Below are 23327 nucleotides of genomic sequence, written 5' to 3'. Positions count from 1 at the left end.
TATACTTTCTGTATCAATTCCTCGCGGTTTTCTAGATCTCTGCTTGCTGTCCTTCTATTTTTACTTCCAGTGGATAGAAATGTGATAGAGGTGGAGGTGCACACGCCGTTTGTATCACACAACTCCTATTACTCTGTGATAGAGTAATAGTGCCATGTTGTGTTAGCATTGCCCCTGGGTACCACTACAATAGAAACCCAGAGAAGTGACACCATTTTGGAAACTACACCCCTCAATGAATTTACCAAGGGCCGTAGTGAGCATTTTAACCCCGAGATGCTGGCTAAAATGTAATTCATATTAAAATTACATTTTTTTTCTCGAAGTTCTTCCAAATTCCTCTTATGGAGCACACTGTGCACTTTTTTGTGTCCTTCCCTTCTTGGCAGTTTGGGGTACTTCTCCTGGAAAGTGCTGCCCTGGTACAATACATGTTGTGGCCTCGCTTCCAGAACTGGAATTGCCCACTTCCTGGTCTCTAAAAAGAAAATGCTTAATGACCAACTCTTGAATGCAAGTTCCCCTGCATATTGATGTAACAGGTAATCATTATACAATGCCATCTGCATGATGTGCACAACCAACTTTTTGTGCCACACCCTCGATTTCTGCATGGCGTTGTATGGCTGAAGCACCTGGTCCAACAAGCCAACCCCTACTGTGTACTTATTATAGTCCAATATGCAGTCAGGTTTGGGGGTTTCTATACTAGTACCTCGTACTGGGACAGGGGTGCTGGTGTGGCCATGTATTGTGGTTAATACAAGGACGTCTCCCTTATCCTTGTACTTAACACACAATACAGAGTCGCAGCATAGTGCGACTCTGGGTTGGTACTGTGTGTTGTCAGCATAATGCAAAAACCCGTGGATGGCTTCAAAGTAGGGTTGCACAATGCATCAAAATATTGGTGCTTGTGCGTTACGGTTCAATACTGGGTTTCTGTTACTTGTGGTACTGAATGACTTCTACTGTTCTAAAGACTCATTGTATCTGTCTGTAGGGAGGAGACATCGGGCAGGGAATCCTTTGAATAGATGTGTCAAGTTAGCGACAGAGCAGGGAAAACCTTATCAAGGAAATATCACCATCTGTCCATATATGGTGTCTCTACATCTCCCAGGGCTTCCCCAAACACAAGGTCTCTATTTTATTTAATTAAATAGTTTTAGCTTCACTGTTGCACAGGCTTAATGCACTGGTATATAGAGATGGATCTTCTCAGACATCTTTCTATAGATCACTACATTATTATTATTTAACCCCTTCCCGACGTGCGCCGTACTAGTACGGCACGCGCCGGGTCCCGGTGCATGGAGAGGGTTCGCGGGGCGAGCCCTCTCCATAACTGGTAAGTCTTTGCTGCTTTCACCTCGATCGCCGCCACCATAAGCGCCGCCAATCGTCGCTCCCCGATGACGTCACGGGGAGCGGTGATCCGTCGCCATGGTAGCCTCGGGTGTTACCTTCATTTTAACCCATTCATTACAATGTGCTAATTGCACATTGTAATGAATGGGGAGTAAAATCCACATATACTGCCATAATGTAGTATGGCAGTATATGATAGGATGAATCAGACTACCTAGGGTTAGAGTACCCTAGGGAGTCTGAAAAATAGTAAAAGTAAAAATAAAATAAAGTTTAAAAAAAAAATTATAATAAAAAAACCTAAAAATTCAAATCACCCCCCTTTCCCTAGAACTGATATAAATATAAATAAACAGTAAAAATCATAAACACATTAGGTATCGCCGCATCCGAAAATGCCCGATCTATCAAAATATAATAACTTTTTTTTTATTGCGTTTAACCCCGTAACGGAAAATACTGTCCAAAGTCGAAAATGGCATTTTTTTGCCATTTTGAAAAATATAAAAAAATTTATAAAAAGCGATCAAAAGGTCAGAAAGTCCCAAAAATTATAGCAATGAAAACGCCATCAAAATTCGCAAAAAATTACACTACCCACAGCTCCGTACACCAAAGTATGAAAAAGTTATTGGCGCCAGAAGATGGCAAAATCAAAAAACTAATTTTGTACAGGAGGTTTTATTTTTTTTTAAAGTATGAAAAAATTATAAACCCTGTACAAATTTGGTATCCACGTGATCATAGCGACCCAAAGAATAAAGTAGACATGTCATTTGGGATGCAGAGTGAAAGCTGTAAAATCCAAGCCCACAAGAAAACAACGCAAATGTGTTTTTTCACCATTTTCACTGCATTTGGAATTTTTTTCCCGCTTCCCAGTACACGCCATGGAATATTAAATACCGTCACTATGAAATGCAATTTATTATGCAGAAGATAAGCCATCACAAAGCTCTTTATGTGTAAAAATAAAAAAGTTATAGATTTTTGAAGGTGGTGAGTGTAAAATGGAAGTGAAAAAACTAAAAAAGGCCAAGTCATTAAGGGGTTAATATAATATTATTAAACATAATAGTTACATATTAATAAAAATCTGTAAGACAAAAAAATACAGGCTTATACAGATGGGCGTGTCTACTGTGTACAGGCAGTCCCCGGGTTACATACAAGATAGGGTCTGTAGGTTTGTTCTTAAGTTGAGTTTGTATGTAAGTCGGAACTGTATATTTTATCATTGTAGCCCCAGCCAGAACTTTTTTGGTCTCTGTGACAATTGGATTTTAAAAATGTTGGGTTGTCATAAGAATCAGGATTAACAATAAAGCTTCATTACAGACGCCTGTGATAACTGTTATAGCTGTTTATTGTAGCCTAAGGATAAAGTACAATAAATTACCAATATCCAGAGGTCCATTTGTAACTAGGGGTCGTATGTAAGTTGAGTGTTCTTAAGTAGGGGACCGCCTGTATAGGCAAAAAAATGGGGACCTGATGTCTGTGTTCAGTATATATTGTATCCGTTTTTTTTTCACATATGCAATAAAAACTGATGGGTTTCTAATCTACTTCTTGACCTGCCCAATTGGTTGAAATAGTCTGCATGCAAATTGTCATTCATGTGCCATCCATTTTTTTTGTGGATCCATTGACTTCTATGGATGTATGTGGTCCGCATGCGAGACAAAATAAAGCATTCTGCAAATGGACATGTGAGCAGACCCATAGGTAACAATCGCTCCGTTTGCAAACCGCAAAAAAAGGATAGTATGCGGACATCAAAAAAGCCTGTCTTAATGAGCCCTAAATTACACTATTTAGTATACTATTTTATATTAACATTACTAGGACAATCTTTGTAATACATATACTATACTGTCATAAAACACTAAAGCTCTCCTCACAAATCACTGGTTGACCGTTACTGATCGCATGTTTTTAGATGGAAACGCATATGCAATTAGGCTGAGCTCCCAGATGTTCACATTGCATTTCTAAACACAATGTAAACGCCCGATGTGGCGACACTCTAAACATTCTGATAATACTGTTTCTTGTTTTCTTGAAAGTATCGCATCGGTATTGAGTATCATGATTTTTTTCTGGGTATCGTATCGCAGTCAAAATTCTGTTATCGGTGCAAACCCAAAGCCCATCCTGCTCATCGTCATGCAGAACATAAGGGTGTGGTACAGAATATCTGGGTTTCAGTAGTCCCTGACTGATGGCTTCTTTACTAGCCCCATAAGAAGTATTATGCCCCAATACTTATTACTTATCTATCTCTGCTGCAGTGACAGGAGTCCGCCTATAGGGTTGTGCATAAATGAAGTGGGGATTTGGGCAATATTCTGTGCAGCATAGAGATTTGTCTGGACTACACTTAAATTTAATAGCTCCTCATTTTCACTAAAGAATGCTGGGCATTCTAAATGCTGGACTCCCACCAGTCTAAAACCTATGGATAGGTCATGAATATCATAAATCTGAAAAGTACTGGAAAAATGTACAATCTGAAAAATAGAGGTACTGTGCTATTCAAAAACTGCAATCTTTTTTTAGCTACAACATAAATATCTCTTTGAATTATCAGTGAATCTCACATTATGCTGAGAGAATGTAAAAGAGTCAGAGATGTGCACCATGTGATCTGGTATGTGCAGATTGAATACATAAGCAGAGTATTCCCAAGGTGTCTTATCTGGTAATAGAAACAGACTCAGAGGTCAAACTGCATCACTCAAGAAACATGCAGCCATTTTCTCATCTGCTTCATAAATAAAGGGATGATAACAAGAAACAATGAATCAATTAAAACACAGCAGAGGAAATAATAAGAGATTATGATATATTCTAATGAAATCAGAATTAGAATAGCCGGACAACTTTCATAGATCCACTTGTACTTGTCATCATTTATTAATGTCAGCATATACAGTATGACTCCAGGCTATGCATCCAAGATTTTATATACATTTCAAGTAACGGAGGCTTTATTTACACATACATATGTCTTATATACATACATCCATAGTGTGAACAAAGGCGTTAAAGGAACCTTGGTCATGTGCCTTATTGCCCCAGGTTGAAGTCACTAGCTACAAAAGTTTAAATGCAACCTGTCACCAGGTTTACCCCACTAAACTTCTAGTCCTCGCAGGTAGTGATTGAAATGTCATTTCTAGAATTCCCTTTGTTTTGTGAATTCTCTCCTATTTACCTATAAGAAATCTCCCACAAAGTCAGGCAAATATGACTCTTCATATGACTCCATTTTCACATGAGACGAGTCAAGTTTAGATGCTGCAGGTGGAGTGTCACCTCAGAAGCTTCAAAATTTGGTTCCATAGTACCTAGAAACAAGATTTTTGTGTCATATTAACCCCTTTCCGACATTGGACGTAGTACTACTTCCAGATTCTGGCACCGGCTTTTGAACGATGTCGGTGGCAGCGGTCGGTAGCTGCGGGTGTCAGCTGTATATTATAGCCGACAACCGCTGCTAACACCCGTGATAACCCCTTGCAAAGGTCTTCTGTACTAGATCGGACCAGTTCCCCGGGACTGCGCCATCCTGTCTAGGAGCCGGGTCCAATAAAAAGTGACAATGCATAATATGCACTGAATGGCGCAGCTTCCCTTCAATGCCCTGGTGTGCGCCCATACAGCAGGTTACCACCACAAATGGGGTGAAATTGGGTATCAAACTTTGTAGACCGTTTTGGTATTTTATCCACTGAGAATGTGCCCATTTTTTGAAAAACACATTAATGAATTGAAAATTTCAAATTTACACTCGATTTTGTTTAATCCCCTGTAAAACAATTAAAAGGTCAACAAACTTCAATAAATTTGTTTTAATAATAATAATAATAATAATTCTTTATTTATATAGCGCACACAGATTACGCAGCGCTGCACAAGCATGTCAAATTGGTCATATATATGTTAAGAGGTGTAGTTTCTATGATGGGGTAATTTATGGAGTTTTACTTTTATATAGGCCTCTTAACTCTTTACGTTATAGCTTAAGTTTATAGCTTAAGGCTCAGACCCATTTTTTGTATTCTGACATGCGTCGTCTTATATGGTTATAACTTTTGAACACTGTTACTTATCAAAACGATCATGAGAATGTTTTTTCCCCACATGTTGTACTTCATTTTAGTGGTAAATGCTGGCTGATAAGTTTTGCGTTTATTTAAAAAAAATGAAATTTTTTTTGTGCACCGCTGCTGCGATACACAAAGATTGTGCGCCTGAGATCCTACATCTGTCACTTCTCCGCTCAGGTCTGCCGGAGTTCACCTTCTACTTCCCGGTGCATGTAAGTGCTTGGTATTGTGACACAATTTAAATGTTAAGTCCCGCGCAACGCCCGAATCCGTCGGATCGTTCAACGGCCCGCCTCCCCATTTGTGTCGCGTGAAAGCCGACGCGATTATGACACAAAACAATTGTGTGCGACACTATCCCCGGCGCGATCCCCGTTGGAAAGCCCGACGAAAATGCAGCTGCAGGACCTTAGTAAATAAGTCCCAGTGTCTTTCTGGAATACATATGTTTTTTGATCACTTTTTTTGGCATTTTTTGTGGAATTCAATAGGCAAAAATCATAATTTTTGGCAGGTTTTTACCAGTTTTTTAACGGCGTTCATCGTGCGGGTTCAATAATTATTTACTTTTATTCTACAGTTTGTTACGGACGTAGTGATACTATATATATGGGGTTGCAGAAAGACAACAAGTGAAGCAGCACTCCAAATGGTTAAAGTGAAGAAGTGTTTATTCCACCATGGATAAGGATGCAACGTTTCGTCTTGCTCTATGAAGACATTATCAAGCATAGTGTGTCAGCGGTCAGCTGACTTAAATAGTCAGGTGAGATAATCACCGGCATCTGTGACATCAGTTGTATAAATACAGAGTATACAATAATATAAAAATTTTTTAAAAATTTTTTAGTGCACCGTAGTACAATATTGTTTTAGTACACAAACATACAGGTGAACCAAAGGTATAAGACATTCAAGGCAAAAGTTTGTGCGTTACTATGGAAACCGGCATGACGCCCAGTTTAAAGGGAGAGCCGGGAACTTGTGCTGTCCGTACGTGTATAACAATAAAGTGTTTCGTGCAAAAGAAAGTGAATATAAACATGAAGATTGAAGATTGAGCATGTGTCCCAAGGTAAGTCAAGCTGGGAGGTGTAGTCCGACTATTAACATGAAAAAATTCCAAATTAAAGTCATATAACTTGAGTCCAGCGATCATCGGAAGGGACATGCGCAGAAGGCGCTATCACACAATAAGGTCATCGTACTTAGGGGAATGCCCACACTATGCAGCCTTAATCTGGTGATGGGACTAGAGTGCTTTAACCGGGACTTGCAGTGGGAAACTACGGGAAACGGTAAGTGGTCCGTAGGTAAGCAGGTACCGCTGGGTACAGACGTCATATTAAGCCAAACGGCTAGAGAGGTCTCCGCCAGCAGAATGTGTCCCGTCCGGGATCGCTGCCTCCTTCTGAGGGTCCACAACCGCATAGTTATCCCGATCGCCCTGGAGTCACCGTCTGTTAGGCATTCAAAGTTGTCCACATCAAAGTCCAGAGGTTGCTGTGGGAAACAGAGATATGTACGTAAGACCAATGTGAAAATCATATATGCATGCTCAACATGATAAAGCAATGATTGATGTCAAAATCAACAGACAGAGCATTGTGAATAGATTCAAGACCCCCAGTACATATGCTCTAGACAAATAATAGTCATTAGACAAAAACATTTAGAGGAAGATCTCTGTTGAGACCATGAGGGCTTAAGGATCCCAATTTATGGATCCACTGTACCTCTCTACGTTTTAATAGAAGTTCCCTGTTACCACCTCTCTTTAACGGGGGGATCCTGTCTATAATGGAGAATCGAAGGTCCTCTACCCTGTGTCCAGCTTCATGGAAATGATGTGGTACTGGGAGATCAGTCTTTTTCGTGCGTATACTCGATTTATGATTATTGAGACGTAGTCTACATTACTACGTCTCAATAATCATAAATCGAGTATACGCACGAAAAAGACTGATCTCCCAGTACCACATCATTTCCATGAAGCTGGACACAGGGTAGAGGACCTTCGATTCTCCATTATAGACAGGATCCCCCCGTTAAAGAGAGGTGGTAACAGGGAACTTCTATTAAAACGTAGAGAGGTACAGTGGATCCATAAATTGGGATCCTTAAGCCCTCATGGTCTCAACAGAGATCTTCCTCTAAATGTTTTTGTCTAATGACTATTATTTGTCTAGAGCATATGTACTGGGGGTCTTGAATCTATTCACAATGCTCTGTCTGTTGATTTTGACATCAATCATTGCTTTATCATGTTGAGCATGCATATATGATTTTCACATTGGTCTTACGTACATATCTCTGTTTCCCACAGCAACCTCTGGACTTTGATGTGGACAACTTTGAATGCCTAACAGACGGTGACTCCAGGGCGATCGGGATAACTATGCGGTTGTGGACCCTCAGAAGGAGGCAGCGATCCCGGACGGGACACATTCTGCTGGCGGAGACCTCTCTAGCCGTTTGGCTTAATATGACGTCTGTACCCAGCGGTACCTGCTTACCTACGGACCACTTACCGTTTCCCGTAGTTTCCCACTGCAAGTCCCGGTTAAAGCACTCTAGTCCCATCACCAGATTAAGGCTGCATAGTGTGGGCATTCCCCTAAGTACGATGACCTTATTGTGTGATAGCGCCTTCTGCGCATGTCCCTTCCGATGATCGCTGGACTCAAGTTATATGACTTTAATTTGGAATTTTTTCATGTTAATAGTCGGACTACACCTCCCAGCTTGACTTACCTTGGGACACATGCTCAATCTTCAATCTTCATGTTTATATTCACTTTCTTTTGCACGAAACACTTTATTGTTATACACGTACGGACAGCACAAGTTCCCGGCTCTCCCTTTAAACTGGGCGTCATGCCGGTTTCCATAGTAACGCACAAACTTTTGCCTTGAATGTCTTATACCTTTGGTTCACCTGTATGTTTGTGTACTAAAACAATATTGTACTACGGTGCACTAAAAAATTTTTAAAAAATTTTTATATTATTGTATACTCTGTATTTATACAACTGATGTCACAGATGCCGGTGATTATCTCACCTGACTATTTAAGTCAGCTGACCGCTGACACACTATGCTTGATAATGTCTTCATAGAGCAAGACGAAACGTTGCATCCTTATCCATGGTGGAATAAACACTTCTTCACTTTAACCATTTGGAGTGCTGCTTCACTTGTTGTCTTTCTGCTACGACTAACGGGGTTGTCGGACCCCGACGAAGACCTGCACCCTCGAATTTTTTTACACGGTGCCGCTCCACCTTCTTCTTTCTCCATATATATGGGGTTTGTGTTATGATTTGGACTTTTATATGTCTCTTTATATGTTATAGGGCAGTGGTGGCGAACCTATGGCACTGGTGCCAGAGGTGGCACTCGGAGCCCTCTCTGTGGGCACCCAGGCCTTCACCCGAGCATGAAGTTCACCAGACAGCACTCAAAGAATCTTCCTACAGAATCTTCCTACAACAATAGGCCAATTTGCCCTACTCCTTTCAACTGCGTTGGTGTCTTTAGGAGGCTGAGCGATTGAAAGTTGTCAAAGAACAAGGAGAAATAAATTACTGCTTAAATTGCTGCGCTGGCACTTTGCAATAAACAAATGGTTTTTGGTTGAAGTTTGGGCACTCGGGCTCTAAAAGGTTCGCCATCACTGTTATAGGGCGTATGGGCATTTTTATTGATTTATTACTTTATTTTTTAATGAAAAACCTTTTTGTTAATTAGTTTTTGTACTATTTCCACCATGGGACATGAACAAGCAATCATCTGATTGCTTGTTCATGATAATACCGTGCATTACTGATGTATTATTGCACACCACTTATAGTGACACAGGGCAGATTTGAAAAAATGGGCTGTGTCTGGAAGGTGAAAAGTGGCTTTGGCGTTAAGGGGTTAAAGATAAGAATCTCATCTTTCAGATCACAACAAACAAACAGGTGGGAACTGGATTTTTATCTGCAGCTTGCATTTCGAACTATGGGGCAGATTTATTTACCCGTCCCGGCACGATCCCCGAGGTGCATTCCCCGACTCCAATGCACATCTGCCGCTATTCCCTAAGATCGTGCACCTGATTTCCTGCATCTGTCACTTCCCCGATAAGGTCCGCCGGAGATCACCTTCTTCTTCCCAGTGTATGTAAGTGCTTGGCTTGCGACACAATTTAAATGTTAAATCCCATGCTCAGTCCGAATCAGTTGGATCGTCCACTGCAGCCCCCCCCCCCCGATTTGTGTCGCATGAAAGCCGGCCCTTAGTAAATGAGCCCCTATGTGTTTAGCTGCCTGTAATGCCATAAACCAGATGTGATCTGAAAGATGAGATTCTTTTCTTAAATAAGACACAAAAAGCCTTTTTTCTAGATTCTAGAGAACCAATGTTTTAAAGTGACCACTAAAATTGCCAGACTATAATGGGTTAAGAAGAGTCATATTGGCCCAACTTTGGGAGAAATATTTTATAGATAAACAGGTGTGATTTGACATAAAAGTTTGAATTCTAGAAAGGATATTTCACATGTTATCTGAGGGTACAAGTACAGGCAGTCCCCGGGTTACATACAAGATAGGGTCTGTAGGTTTGTTCTTAAGTTGAGTTTGTATGTAAGTCGGAACTGTATATTTTATCATTGTAATCCCAGCCAGAACATTTTTGGTCTCTGCGACAATTGGATTTTAAAAATGTTGGGTTGTCATAAGAATCAATATTAACACTAAAGCTTCATTACAGACACATTTGATAACTGTTACAGCTGATCATTGTAGCCTAGGACTAAAGTACAATAAATTACCAATATCCAGAGGTCCGTTTGTAACTATGAGTCGTATGTAAGTCGAGTGTTCTTAAGTAGGGGACCGCCTGTAATTTAGTGGAGTAAAACCTGTTGAGATATTCTCTTTAACCACTTTCTCACTAGGCCTTAAAAAGTTTTAATGACCGTGGCATTTTTTCATACTTATTGATTTAATGGTTAGAACTTCCTTTTTTGAACAGTATCGTAATACTCTTTGCTACATTTTTTTTCTCCTTTTTTGGAGGGTTAAAGTTACAAAAAACTGGAGAAAAATATTTTTTATATGTGTAATATATTTTTTTTCAGTTTTCAAATTAACTCAAAATGACCGTTATAAATTAACCCCCTAGGGTATGACGGTCATTTTGATATATAATATGTATTAGTATTGCACCAATACCAGAATTTTGAGTGCAATATGATAACTAGATACTCGATAACGATATAATATTTTTCATGAAAAGAAAAAGGACTGAATTCAAAATTTTTTTTTCTTTTGGTGTTCACCGTATAGCCTAATAAACATGTTACATTCATTATATGAGTCAATAGAATTAAAGTGATACCCCATTCCTATATTTTTATAGATATTAAATTAAAACATAATGGCCCACATTTATTAAAAACAGTGCAATGCTTGTGTAGTGTGCAGGATGCGCCAGATTTAGGATCTGTAGCACTGGTTCATCAAGAATCTGAAGCTCCCTGCACTGCTCCGACAGAGTTCACCAACTTGTTTTTTGGTGCATCTTTAACAATTCTGTTGAACTCTATATCATAAATAAGTGTCGCATGGCACGACTGTGCACCGTAATTTCCCTTCATGTGCAGAAATTTGTGTTGTGTTGGGTATAGTGCAACCGCAACACATATGTGGTGTAGACATTTCTTTACCCCTTCCCGACATTGGACGTAATAATACGTCACGGACATCAGGGACTTCCTGCAATGTAACGTCCCGCTTTTGGCACCAGCTCCTAAACAAAGTTGGTACCAGAAGCTGTGGGTGTCAGCTATATATTACACCTGACAGGAAAAAGCGGTAATAAACCATTTTTGCCTTTTCCCTATGTTCTCCATCTCAGACAGTCGGAGACCCGATCCTGGTCCTGTGATTAGCGTGGGAGCAAAAGAAAGCTATAGCGACATCAAAAGACGTAGACTGGAGACATGCCTGCTGACGTCTAATGTCAGTGAGTGGTCGGGGACAAGTTAAAGGAAAAATGTGGACTTTTATGAGGTCACTTATGAGTATACAGATTGAAATCTGCCAGCATTCAGCATGGAAAATGCTCAACAATGCAGCATGTGGATAAGGTTTTGTTACATTTTCACCACTACAGTATGGTGGTCTTGGTTCAGAATATGATTGCCGAACTGCAGAGGTTATGGGGGTCATTTATTCTTTTTGTTGCATGGTTCTTTTTTTTGAGCACAAGAACTGTACACTCTGTACCCCCATCTTGACGGAAAAAAACTGAAATGTAGATATTTTTGCTAAATTATTAAACAAGAAAAACTGAAATATCACAAGGTCATAAGTCCACAACCTGGACGTCCAGCCAAACTAAGCAATCGTGGGAGACAAGCCTTGGTGAGAGAAGAACCCCAAGATCACTGTGGCTGAGCCGCAAAGATGCAGTAGGGCGATAAGTTCCACAACACAAGTCAACTATAACTGCAGCCCTCCACCAGTCAGGGCTTTATGGTAAAATGTGCCAACGGAAGCCTCTCCTCAGTGCAAGACATATGAAAGCCGCAAACAGATTGCAAAAAAACAAATAAAGGACCCGTAGACCATGAGAAATAAGATTTTCTTGTCTGATGAATCAAAGATTGAACTTTTTGGTTTTATTGCTCACCACCTGCCAAATATAATTACAACAGTTAAACATAGTTGTGGCAGCATTATGCTATGGGGGTGTTTTCAGCTGTAAGGGCAGGATGACTGGTTGCAATTGAAGGAAAGATAAACGCGGCAAAGATAACTGGGCCAAAGGTTCACCTTCCAACAAGACAATGACCCTAAGCACACAGCTAAAATAACAAAGCAGTGGCTTCAGAACAACGCTGTGGCCATTTTTGACTGGCCCAGCCAGAGCCCTGATCTAATAATGTCATCCACCAATGTTCACCATCCAACCTGAGGGAACTGGAGAGGATCTGCTAGGAAGAATGGCACAGGATCCCCAAATCCAGGAGTAAAAAACTTGTTCCATCATTCCCAAGAAGACTCATGGCTGAACTAGTTCAAAAGGTGCTTCTACTCAATACTGAGAAATACTTATGACCATATGATATAATAAATTAAAGGAAACCTACCACTTGTAGTGGCAGGTTTCCGATGGCAATACCGAGCACCAGCTCAGGGTGAGCTGGTGCCGGAGCTTATTTTCGTTAGTGTTTTAAACCGCGGTATTGCGGTTTAAAACACTTTTTAAACTTTATAGCCGGCGCAGGCAGGTACGGGCGGCTACATAGGAAGTGAATGAGAGCCGAGCGCATGGTAAGCGCCGAGCGCGTACCTGCCTGCGCCGGCTATAAAGTTTAAAAAGTGTTTTAAACCGCGATACAGCGGTTTAAAACACTAACGAAAATAAGCTCCGGCACCAGCTCACCCTGAGCTGGTGCTCGGTATTGCCATCGGAAACCTGCCACTTCAAGTGGTAGGTTTCCTTTAACGAAAGTATCCACATTTCTGTTTTTCTTTTCGGTCAAGATGGGGAGCAGAGTGTACATTAATGAGCAAAAAAAATAACTTTTTGATCTTACCACTTGGCTGCAATGAAACAAAGAGTGAAAAATTGAAAGGGGTCTGAATGCCTTCAGTACCCACTGTATGTAGTGAATGGATAGTTTAGTTCATGTAATAACTTAGGTGTATGATACCACATCATTAATATCTTATATTGGTTTTCTTTGTATAGAATGGAGATGGAACTCTTAAGGGCTGTAGTCCATATACAGGCGTTCCCCTACTTAAGGACACCCGACTTACAGACAACTCATAGTTACAGACAGACCCCTCTGACCTCTGGTGAAGCTTTCTGAATGCTTTACTATATAGTCCCAGATTGCAATAATCAGCTGTAAAGTGTCTGTAATGAAGGTTTATTGATAATCCTTGGTCCCATTACAGCAAAAAATTATTTAACTCCAATTGTCACTGGGGCCAAAATTTTTTTCGTCTGGATCTACAATTATAAAATATACAGTTTCGACTTACATACAAATTCAACTTGAGAACAAACCTTCGGACCCTATCTTGTACGTGACCCGGGGACTGCCTGTAATCTTCTAGAAATAGGTGGGAATATCGCTTGCTAGCCATTTATCCAACTGTATAATATAGTAATGCTTCTCAGATTCAGATAGTAGCGAATAGAGGAGAAGACTGTAGTTATCTGAGATAAGGCTCTTATGGACCGAGAAGACAAACGTTCAAATACAGAGATGTTAGGGACTTCATTAGAGCCTAACACAGATGCACAGTAACAGATAATGTGGGTCTAAGTAGAGGCAGCAGGAGCAAAATTCTCTGAAGCTGACCTCAAGTTGTGGAGACGTCTGGCAGTAGCATGGGCCTGGTCCTTAATTTGGAAACTGACAAAAGAAGAGGTACTGCTCCGGGGGAAAATCTTGTGTGTGTGTGTGTGTGGGGGGGGGGGGGGGCACAGATTACAGCAGATTGTAGATGTATCTGGGCCAACCAGAGCTTTAAATTTAAGTCTATCGATTATAGGCATTTAGAGAGAACTAAGAGACAATGTGGCAAGGTTGGCCACGTAGTAGCAGAGTGATATTTTGAAGAGAGAAATTTTAAGGTTAGGCTTAGTAGGTTTCTTGTGTACACAAAATACATTTATTAACCTTTCATCATGTGATCAGATAACGGTCTACAACTACTGTGAAATTACTCTGCTCTAAAGATGGCATCTGTATCTGAAGACTACTCCCAAAGATTGCGGCTGCGCCTGAGACAGCACCCAAAATTAGTGTCAGCATCTGAGATAAGACTGGAATGTGCCCACCCTGAAGCCTTGGTCATTTTGGATCTTTCTATCACGAAGAGACCCAAAACAAAGTTGGCAACACCTACTCTTGTTTCAATGCAAGTTTGTGTACTTACTTGAATAAAGCAGAATTGCCTTTGCCTTTACCAAGAGGAAATTATACCGGTATAATTTTTCTTTTGTCTGGTGTAATCCTTACGCATGCACTTGGTATAAATCAATTTGGACAGAAGCAACAAGTCATATAAAAAGGGTTTATAAAACTAAACCACGCTGTGTAGTAGGAGCTGTAAATTTTTGGTTTTAGGGATCCTATGCCTCTCTCTTTGTGGGCCAAACATAATCCAAGAACATAGTCCGTAAGGCTATTATCGGAACTTGGACTGGTAAAGTCTTGAAGAGGTGTATGCAGGGCCGCCATCATGGGAGTCTAGTGGGACTGTTTTCAAGGGTCTGCCTGTTTTCCTATCAAAAGGAAGAGTGAAGGACTCACAGTACCCACTAAACCCCCGTGCCTGTGCCCTATATGAGGAAAAAAAAATAAAAAATCTGTACTCAGCTTCCGGCTTCATCTCCCTGGCCCCGCGGCTTCGTCTTCTGCTCTTCCGGCCTGGGCGCATCAGTATGACGCAGCAGTCTCGCGAATGCGTGACGTTACATTACATGCGCCACGTTGGGCCTTATACTATGACATCAAGCTGCCGCAACACCACCGCTTCTTAGTGATGCACCCGGGCCGGAATAGCAGAAGACGGAACCACGGTGCAGGGGATGAAAGGTCAGTATAAAGGGGGCGTTTGGTCGGACATTTCATTAAGGGGGGCATCTGATGTGAACTGGGGAGCAGATTGTGGACTATTAGGGCTATCTTTATATTGAGTGGGCACATGCCGGGGCTAGCTATATACTGAGTGGGCTCGTACCGGGGCTAGCTATATACTGAGTGGGCTCGTACCGGGGCTATCTGTATACTGAGTGAGGATGTGCAGTATCTATATACTGAGTGGGGACGTGCAGTCGAGTAGGGTCCCGTCTAGCTTGTCATGGCTCAAAAATGTTTTGCTAAAAAAAAATTGTGTATAATGTTATGTATCAATGCAGGAATAGACACCGGTGGGGGGGCCACAAAAATCTTCCAGTCAGGGGCCCCAAAATTCCTAGTGGCGGCCCTGGGTATATGAACTGGGTGAGAACTGCCATTATGTGCAATAAGCATCTAATGGATCTCTCATCTCTGATCTGTCTCATCTCTTTTTCTGTCAGATGCTAGTACAATGCTCAGAAGGTAAATGAAAGTGTTTATCAGAGAACTAGATGGATAATAATGTGTCTGCTTAGAGAGTCCCCACCCACATCATGGAATTTTGCACTGACCAGCCTAGGGAGTGATAGGAGCTAAAACAGCAATAAAACTGAGTAAAATTGTGAAGTAAAGGGTTACAAATTATCTTTATAGTGTTCACATCACTAGGAGATTGAAATTTGAGAATTTCATGGGAAAACACCTTTAACCCCTGAACAACCTGGGCCTTTTTTGTTTTTTCATTTCCATTTTTCACTCCCCACCTTCAAAAATCTATAATTTTCTTTTTTGTAAACGTGAAGAGCTCGGTGATGGCTCGTTTTCTTCGTAACAAATTGTACTTCATAATGACGGTATTTAATATTCCATACCGTGTACTGGGGAGGACGAAAAAAATTCCAAATGTTGTGAACACGGTGAAAAAATGCATTTACGCCATAGGGACTCAAGTAGTCTCGGGTTCACGTTAAGAGGCAAAGATTCACACTTGGTCTGATTTAGTTCCCTGACAGCCGACTAAGTATCAAAATCAACATGGAAGTTAGGGAGAGAGATAAGCAGGTCAGTCAGGGTAGGGGGGGGCATTGTCCGCAAACAATGACATTTCTAAAGATTTGTCTCCTACCAAAATGCATTTTATGTCAGGGTCTACCTACAGCATTTCCTACCTACCTACAGCATTGTACAGATATAAGTCCAACATGTCTCTATCAGTTCTGGTGTAAACAATTAGGATCAGGGAAGCCACCTTGCTTTTCTGTCTGACGGCCGTGAAGCTGAGATTTCGGTCTTTCCCTGCTTGCTGCCTCTAGCCCTTCCCCTTGCACCCCAGGACGGAGCTGACACTCAAACATTGAGTTCCTGCCGGCAAAGCTACAGGCACATATGTTCTTTATCTGGGGGGGGGGGGCACAGTAGATTTAGCAGTGAGTTGTGGAATAGCAGAGATGTAAGAGAGCTAACTGTCATTGTGTGTAACAGGAATCTCATGGATCTCATCATCTCATCTCTGATCTGTATCATCTCTCTTTCTATTTTTCAGATGTTCAGAAGGTAAATGAAAGTGTATATAAACTTGTACCCTGTTAATCTAACCACATTTTCAGCTCACTGAACTAGATGGATCATAATGTGTCTGTCAAGAGAAACTTGTTAAATGTATAGGCAGCAACCCCCGAATAACCAATGTGTCCACCATTAGAAGTTGATAGCGTTGGCTTATACTGTAGAGTGGAACAAGTGGTAAAGCCATGAGATTAGGGCTAATAGGGATCATGGGATCCAAAGGAACAAGAGGTGATGGGAGAGCTTACAGCTCCAGGAGTAGGGATAGCAGGGCTTAGAGACCGGGGATAGAGAAAGTGCAGGTGACCAAGTGCCTTGAGGGGATGATCCTAGTTCCATAAGAGATCAGGAGGGAGGCTGGGTACCAAATATTATTGTGGACTATGAATGCTTTACAGGAGTAGCTGCTGATGCAAGTCTGCATGTTTGACCAAGGCATGTAAGGGGTTAACACTCGCGATGGGGCTCCGTTGGTGAGCCGATGCTAGAAGCTGGAAGTAATAGCATGTCCCGATGTTACTTCCATGTGCGTGAAGGGGTTAAAGGCCGATGAAGCCTGGGGACTGTGGACACCCCATCTAAACCTTCTGCTCTCCTCTGCATCCTGGCCTACACCTTATTCCGTGTATCAGTAAAATTACGGCAATACCGAATATGCAGGAGGTTTTTTATAATTTAATGCTATTGCACAAAAATACATTTTTTAAAAAAATCAGTTTTTTTTTTAAATTTTTGGCATTTCATTGTACATATGACTTGCCCCAGTGACAATTGTATTTTCAAAAAAAAAGTTTTGCTGGAATCCTTCCCCCAGTCCCTTTCTCCCTAGCCATTTTTTTTTATTTATGTCCAGTAAATTCATTTAAACCGATCTGACCTCTTGATAAATAAGAGGTCGGATCGTGTATCCGGCGCGCTGGCAGTCGGCAGTATTCATTAGGGGGCATGCCGACCCCCAGCACGCCCCTGCCAGCGGTCACATTATAGGAGAAGCCGGCAGCATCGATCGCATCGCTGCCGCTGTAAATAAGCCGGCTGTTATTGCGGTGTGGGCGCACTGGGGAGAGCCAATGTGACCGCTATTTAGTAAGAGGTCGGATCGGTTTAAATAAATTTACTGGACATAAATTAAAAAAAAAAGGCTAGGGAGAAAGGGGCTTGGGGGAGGATTATGGGGGACACATTTGGTGGGTGGGTTTTCCAGGGTGACAGGTCCTCTTTAAGTAGGGGACCGCCTGTATGTTTATATATATACCGCGAGTCAGGAGGGCCACTGTACCACGGTTCCAGCCAGCACCAGGCAGTTTAAGCACCAGTACCTGGAAAAAGTGGAGCTACGGGCAGTGTCTCTTTTGCCAAACCAATAGCAGCACACCACAGTTTCACCCCAATCACTGTTAGCGCCGTTATGGAACCCCTATGTAGTACCCCCTATGCATGTCTGTCTAGCTTGTGTCTACTTGTTAATGTCACTATTGTATTTTGTACTTGTTAACCTGTACTGTCCTGTAACGGTTTGTTTGCAACTTAGAAACTATCAACATGTAAGAACAGGCCTCTCGTAGTGTATGTATGTAACATTAAGCTTGTCAATCGGATGACAGAGAGAACATTTTTCCCTTCTGGTTAGATGCTGTGGTCACTACTGACTGTGGCCTCTTAGTGATCAGGGGGTATTCTGGGATTTACTTGGTATTGCAGCTCAGTCCTTTATACTTAAATAGTGTCAGCAGCAAACAGGACACAAATACCTGGCTGTTACCAGTTGTGTATTGTATTCTTAAATTTTCAAATCATCCTTTATTTTTATTATGGAATCCTAGATTACGTGTCATCATAAGATACGTGTGAATAAAAAAAAATTTGAAAAAAACTCTACAAAATATATGCCTGTTTTTATAGCACTAAGGCACATGCACATTAATCTCCTTTTGTCCCCCAGCAGATGGTCTGTTGCACAACTAAAGCATTTTCAAATGGGCTCTGTAATGTGATTTTTTTTTTAATACTGAACGCGTTTTAAAGTCCGTCTCCCAACCAGGAAATAAGGCTTAAATCTCCAAATGCACTGCCACTAATTCATAGAAAGGAATTAAAATGAGGGACATAATGGGATAGAAGTGTCCCAGATAAAACTGTAGCAGAGCGCATTCTAGACCCATATCTTCTCATCCTTGTACATCAATCTAGTGTTTTGTCTGAGAGGAAGCTGTAACAGATTAAAAAAGGGAGGGGAGTAATCAGGAGACAGTAGTATAATATGAGCCACTGCCTAAGAGACTTCATATTTATCCATTATGAGAAAACTTACAAATTATGTTTCAGCACACACAGGCTTATTCCCTTATAGAAATATGCCATGACATAGATGCCCTGCACAACATTTATTGGTAGTTTAGACACTTTTCATGACTTGTCCAACAAGGTGACATGTACTAAACTATTCAAGCCCACATGCGTGTACCTACAACCTCCGATATCAGTAGCCTGTTCTTCTGCCCGCACTTCTGTGCAAAGTACTAGCTGTTGTATCAGAGGGCCAGAACATAATGCTGCTGCCCAACCAGCATTGCAGGAACCCACTGTTTGGGGGTAACTAAGGATGCATCAGCTGGTGAGTTTGTGTCCATAGTAACCCACAACCAGTGGCTTGTACATTTTCTTGTGCTTCTGTACAGTACTACTGTCTTCAGAGGTTGAGGGATAAGCAGGAAACTCACCAGCTAAATGCATCCTCAGTTACCACATTCTGTTCTGGGTACATAATCCTTGAGCAGGCAGTGGAACAAGGTTGCTACTGGTATTAACCCCTTAAGGACGCAGGGTTTTTCGGCTCATTTCTCGCTCTCCAACTTCAAAAATCCATAACTTTTTCATTTTTACGTGTACAGACCTGTGTGAGGGCTTATTTTGTGCGTAACAAATTTTACTTTCCCGTGATGTTATTTATTTTAACATGCCATGTACTGCGAAGCTGAAAAAAAATTCCAAATGTGGAAAAATTGAAAAAAAACGCACTGGGCTCAGTTTTTACGACTTTCACTCTTCGCTCCAAATAACACGCCTACTTTATTCTTTGGTTCGGTGCGATCGCGGTGATACCAAATTCATATAGGTTTTATTGTGTTTTAATACATTTTCAAAAATTAAACGAATGTGTACAAAAAAGAAAAAAAAAATTTTGCCATCTTCTGACGCTAATAACTTTTTCATACTTTGGCTCACGGAGCTGTGTAAGGTGTCATTTTTTGCGAAATGAGGCGACGTTTTCATTGCTACCATTTTGAGGTCTGTGCGACATTTTGATCATTTTTTATTTCATTTTATATGTTATGTAAAAAGGTGTAAAAGTCGCATTTCGGACATCTGGGCGCCATTTCCCGCCTTGGAGGTCACCGCCGCCCGTAACCGTGTTTATATTTTGATAGATCGGGCATTTTGGGACACGGCGATACCTAATATGTTTGTGATTTTTACTGTTTATTATGTTTTATATCAGTTCTAGGGAAAGGGGGGTGATTTGAACTTTTAATGTTTTATTAATTTTTTTTATTTTTTAAACTTTTTTTTTTTTCACTATTTTTTAGACCATCTAGGGTACATTAACCCTAGATAGTCAGATCGCTCCTACCATATACTGCAATACTTCTGTATTGCAATATATGGCATTTTTGCAGCACATTCAATACAATGAGCCACTGGCTCATTGTAACGAATCTGCAGATGCCAGATAGTCTCTGCAGACACATCTTCCATTCTCCAGTAATCTTGATTCTAGTATCATACATAGGAATATAGGGGCTATAATATTCAAACAGCCCAAGGGCTATGGCAGTCTAAATCCACCCCTGCCAGGGGCCATTGATAAGCTATGGAAGAAAGTGAGGAGCCTTCTAGCAATAAAGGGATACATAGAACAGACTCCTGTATGGCCCAATGTGATCTATCTGAAGCTTAAAAACTTAAGTTTAGATAGCGGCTGGACAAAGGTGTGAAGTATTACCCAACATTTTGAGAGTGACTCCCTGAAATAATTTGACCAACTACATAGTGAATTTGAGCTTCCATACACATTGGGTTATAACCTTTCCCAATAGTTACAAATTAGTTATTGGTGCTAAGTAAATGGGAACCTGATGTGCTAGAAACCACACTCAAAATGGTTCATTTATCAGAGCTTGTACGCCAGGATACTGAAATAGTCGTAATTCCTCGCAAACCACCAAGCATTGTGATTATTATACACTTTACACCTTGGCATGGAGGGGAATAAAAGGGGGCATGGCCAGCAATGGAGTAGGCTGCAGCCCGACCCTGCGTACTTGCTACAACTAGCGGCAGTACAAGTTAAACGGGTGCTAGTTAATTAAAATTAGATTTGTACTCTGTACAGTCCTACCATGATCGCCAGCGTATGATAAATGTCCCCCAATGTCTCAGTGAATCTCACTTGGGAAGATGTTTTAAAGTGTCAGTCTTTAGACCAGTGCAGAGTAGAACTAGACCGTTCTCTACTGCACCTGATTAACCACGGAGTCTGATGCTGGATGATTAATTTGGTGCAGCATAAGACTGGAGAGTCATACTTTGAACCTCTATTAATTGGTCTAATTTGCTGTACCACAATATTGAATTTTCTGGCGCACATGCTATTTGTGTCCTTAATAACCAGGGGGCCACACAGAAGTTTGCCTCGCTAATGTGAACTTTTTTTCTTGGTGCTCTTTGCTTTATGGTGTTCCAAAACAATTGTGACGCCCTTTAGGTGCACGGTTTTCAAAAGTGTTGGAAAAAAATGCAATCGCGAAGCAAAATTGGTGCAAACACTTCATAAATACATGTACTAGTTCCAAAGACACTTTTTTTTTCTTGCAAATTAAGTTCGATCCAAAAAAAAAAAAAAATGGGATTGTACTGGGCTTAAGATAATTTCTATTGGGTTTCATAAATTTCAGAATACAATAAATATTTAATAGTAGAAACTAAAACACAGCAAGGGAAAAGAGATACCAAATGGTAGATATTAAAACTCTGAGCAAGGAAAGGCAGAAAAGGTGCTGCACTTACCAGTAATGTTTGACCTTGGTAGATGAAAAAATGTCCCGTATTTAGTATAGTTAGGGTAATACTACCAGATTCTCCATTTGACTCGTATACCTATAAAGATGTAATAATTTTTTTTTTAGGTGCAGTTTCTTATATTAACAGGCAAGACACATGTATTTAACAAGTTTCAGTCACAAAAACTGCACCAATAATTAAGTCAAAAAAGAATGTAGTGCTTTATGATGTGGGTGAGATGCAGTTTAACCTGAAAATCATGAATACATGAAATGCCAAAACTTAAACCAGGGCCCGCGCCAGTACTGGGCATACCCTGTGCAAGTTCCGGGGCTCAGCTGCTTGGGGGAGGAGGGGGTCCCACATAAGGCTGTACATAATAAAATCCACGGGGATGAGAGGGGCTGTATCTAATGAATCCATAGGGTGTGAGAGGGCTTATATAAAATAACCATTAGAGGGTTGTTTGGTATGATAAACTAGGGAATATTTTAGGGAACAGGAGACTTTTCTAGTTTCTGAATTTTGAATGTTGCTTTGTGAGTTCACTGCGAAGGGGCCCACTGAGTCTCTGTCGCCCAGGGGCCTACTGAAACAGTCATGAAGCGTTAACATACATGTTTGATTCCTGTAATATTACCGTATTTTCCGGGCCATTAGGCGCACCGGAATATAAGGCGCATTAGTCCGATGAGCCTTATATATGTAATAATTCCATATATAAGGCGCATCGGACTATAAGGCGCGGGGTCCGGGGGCGTGTCGGAGGTCCGGGGGCGGAGCGGAGACGCGACGGGACGCGACGCAGAGAAGAGACGCGACCCGAAGACGAGACCCGACGAGACGCGGCGACGCGGGGAAGGTGAGTGGGGAAGGTGAGGGGGAGGTGGAGGAGGGCAGCGGACCATACTTACATAGGTCCCCGCTACCGGAGACAGCAGATCTCCAGCGGGAACTGCAGACCACGTGGCAGAAGTTGTTCGTGCCCCGTGGTCTGCAGTTCCCGCTGGAGATCTGCTGTCTCCGGTAGCGGGGACCTATGTAAGTATGGTCCGCTGCCCAGCGCCATACATAGGGCGCACCGGACTATAAGGCGCACTTTGGATTTCCAAGGAAATCCAAGGCTTTTAAGTGCGCCTTATAGTCCGGAAAATACGGTAGAAAGAATGTATCATGAGAAACACTGAATTGTCTTTATTTATAGTAAATCTATTTCTCATTGATTCACAAGATTACAATATTCTATCATGTGGTCTCCTGAGAGAAAAATGTTAAAGGACACCTGTCATTAGGTCTTTGTCACTTGTCCTGTCACTATTACCTGTTGGAGCAGCTCACAAGGATCCCAGCCCAGCCTTTATCTAGTCAATTCATACATTAATCATTATAAAATTATCTTTTCTATATTATTTATATGAGGCTGGTCACATGGTCAGAGGCAGTGATGTCACCCATTACCCTTCCCCTCTCCTTCCCCTGCTCATCTCTGTGTGTAATGTATAGTAAAGCATGGCTAGTGTGTGTGCTGCATCTGCTGACATCAGCTACACAAGTGCCTGCTATAACATGGCTGCCTG

General features: G+C 41.3%; 1 protein-coding gene across 5 annotated transcripts in view; it reads right to left on the bottom strand.

The window, feature by feature from the left end:
* REC114 (REC114 meiotic recombination protein) overlaps positions 1–23327 on the bottom strand; it is a 92884-nt gene that overhangs the window by 55370 nt on the left and 14187 nt on the right. For all 5 annotated transcript variants that reach the window (XM_072147833.1, XM_072147832.1, XM_072147831.1 and 2 more), the window contains exon 2: positions 21757–21846. In XM_072147833.1, coding sequence (XP_072003934.1) covers positions 21757–21846 — 90 coding nt within the window. The remainder of the gene's footprint in view (positions 1–21756; positions 21847–23327) is intronic.

This window comes from Engystomops pustulosus, chromosome 4 (assembly GCF_040894005.1).
Source record: "Engystomops pustulosus chromosome 4, aEngPut4.maternal, whole genome shotgun sequence".
Classification (NCBI taxonomy): Eukaryota; Metazoa; Chordata; class Amphibia; order Anura; family Leptodactylidae; genus Engystomops; species Engystomops pustulosus.
Note: the sequence above shows the minus strand (reverse complement) of the source record. Positions and strands in the feature narration are given on the sequence as shown.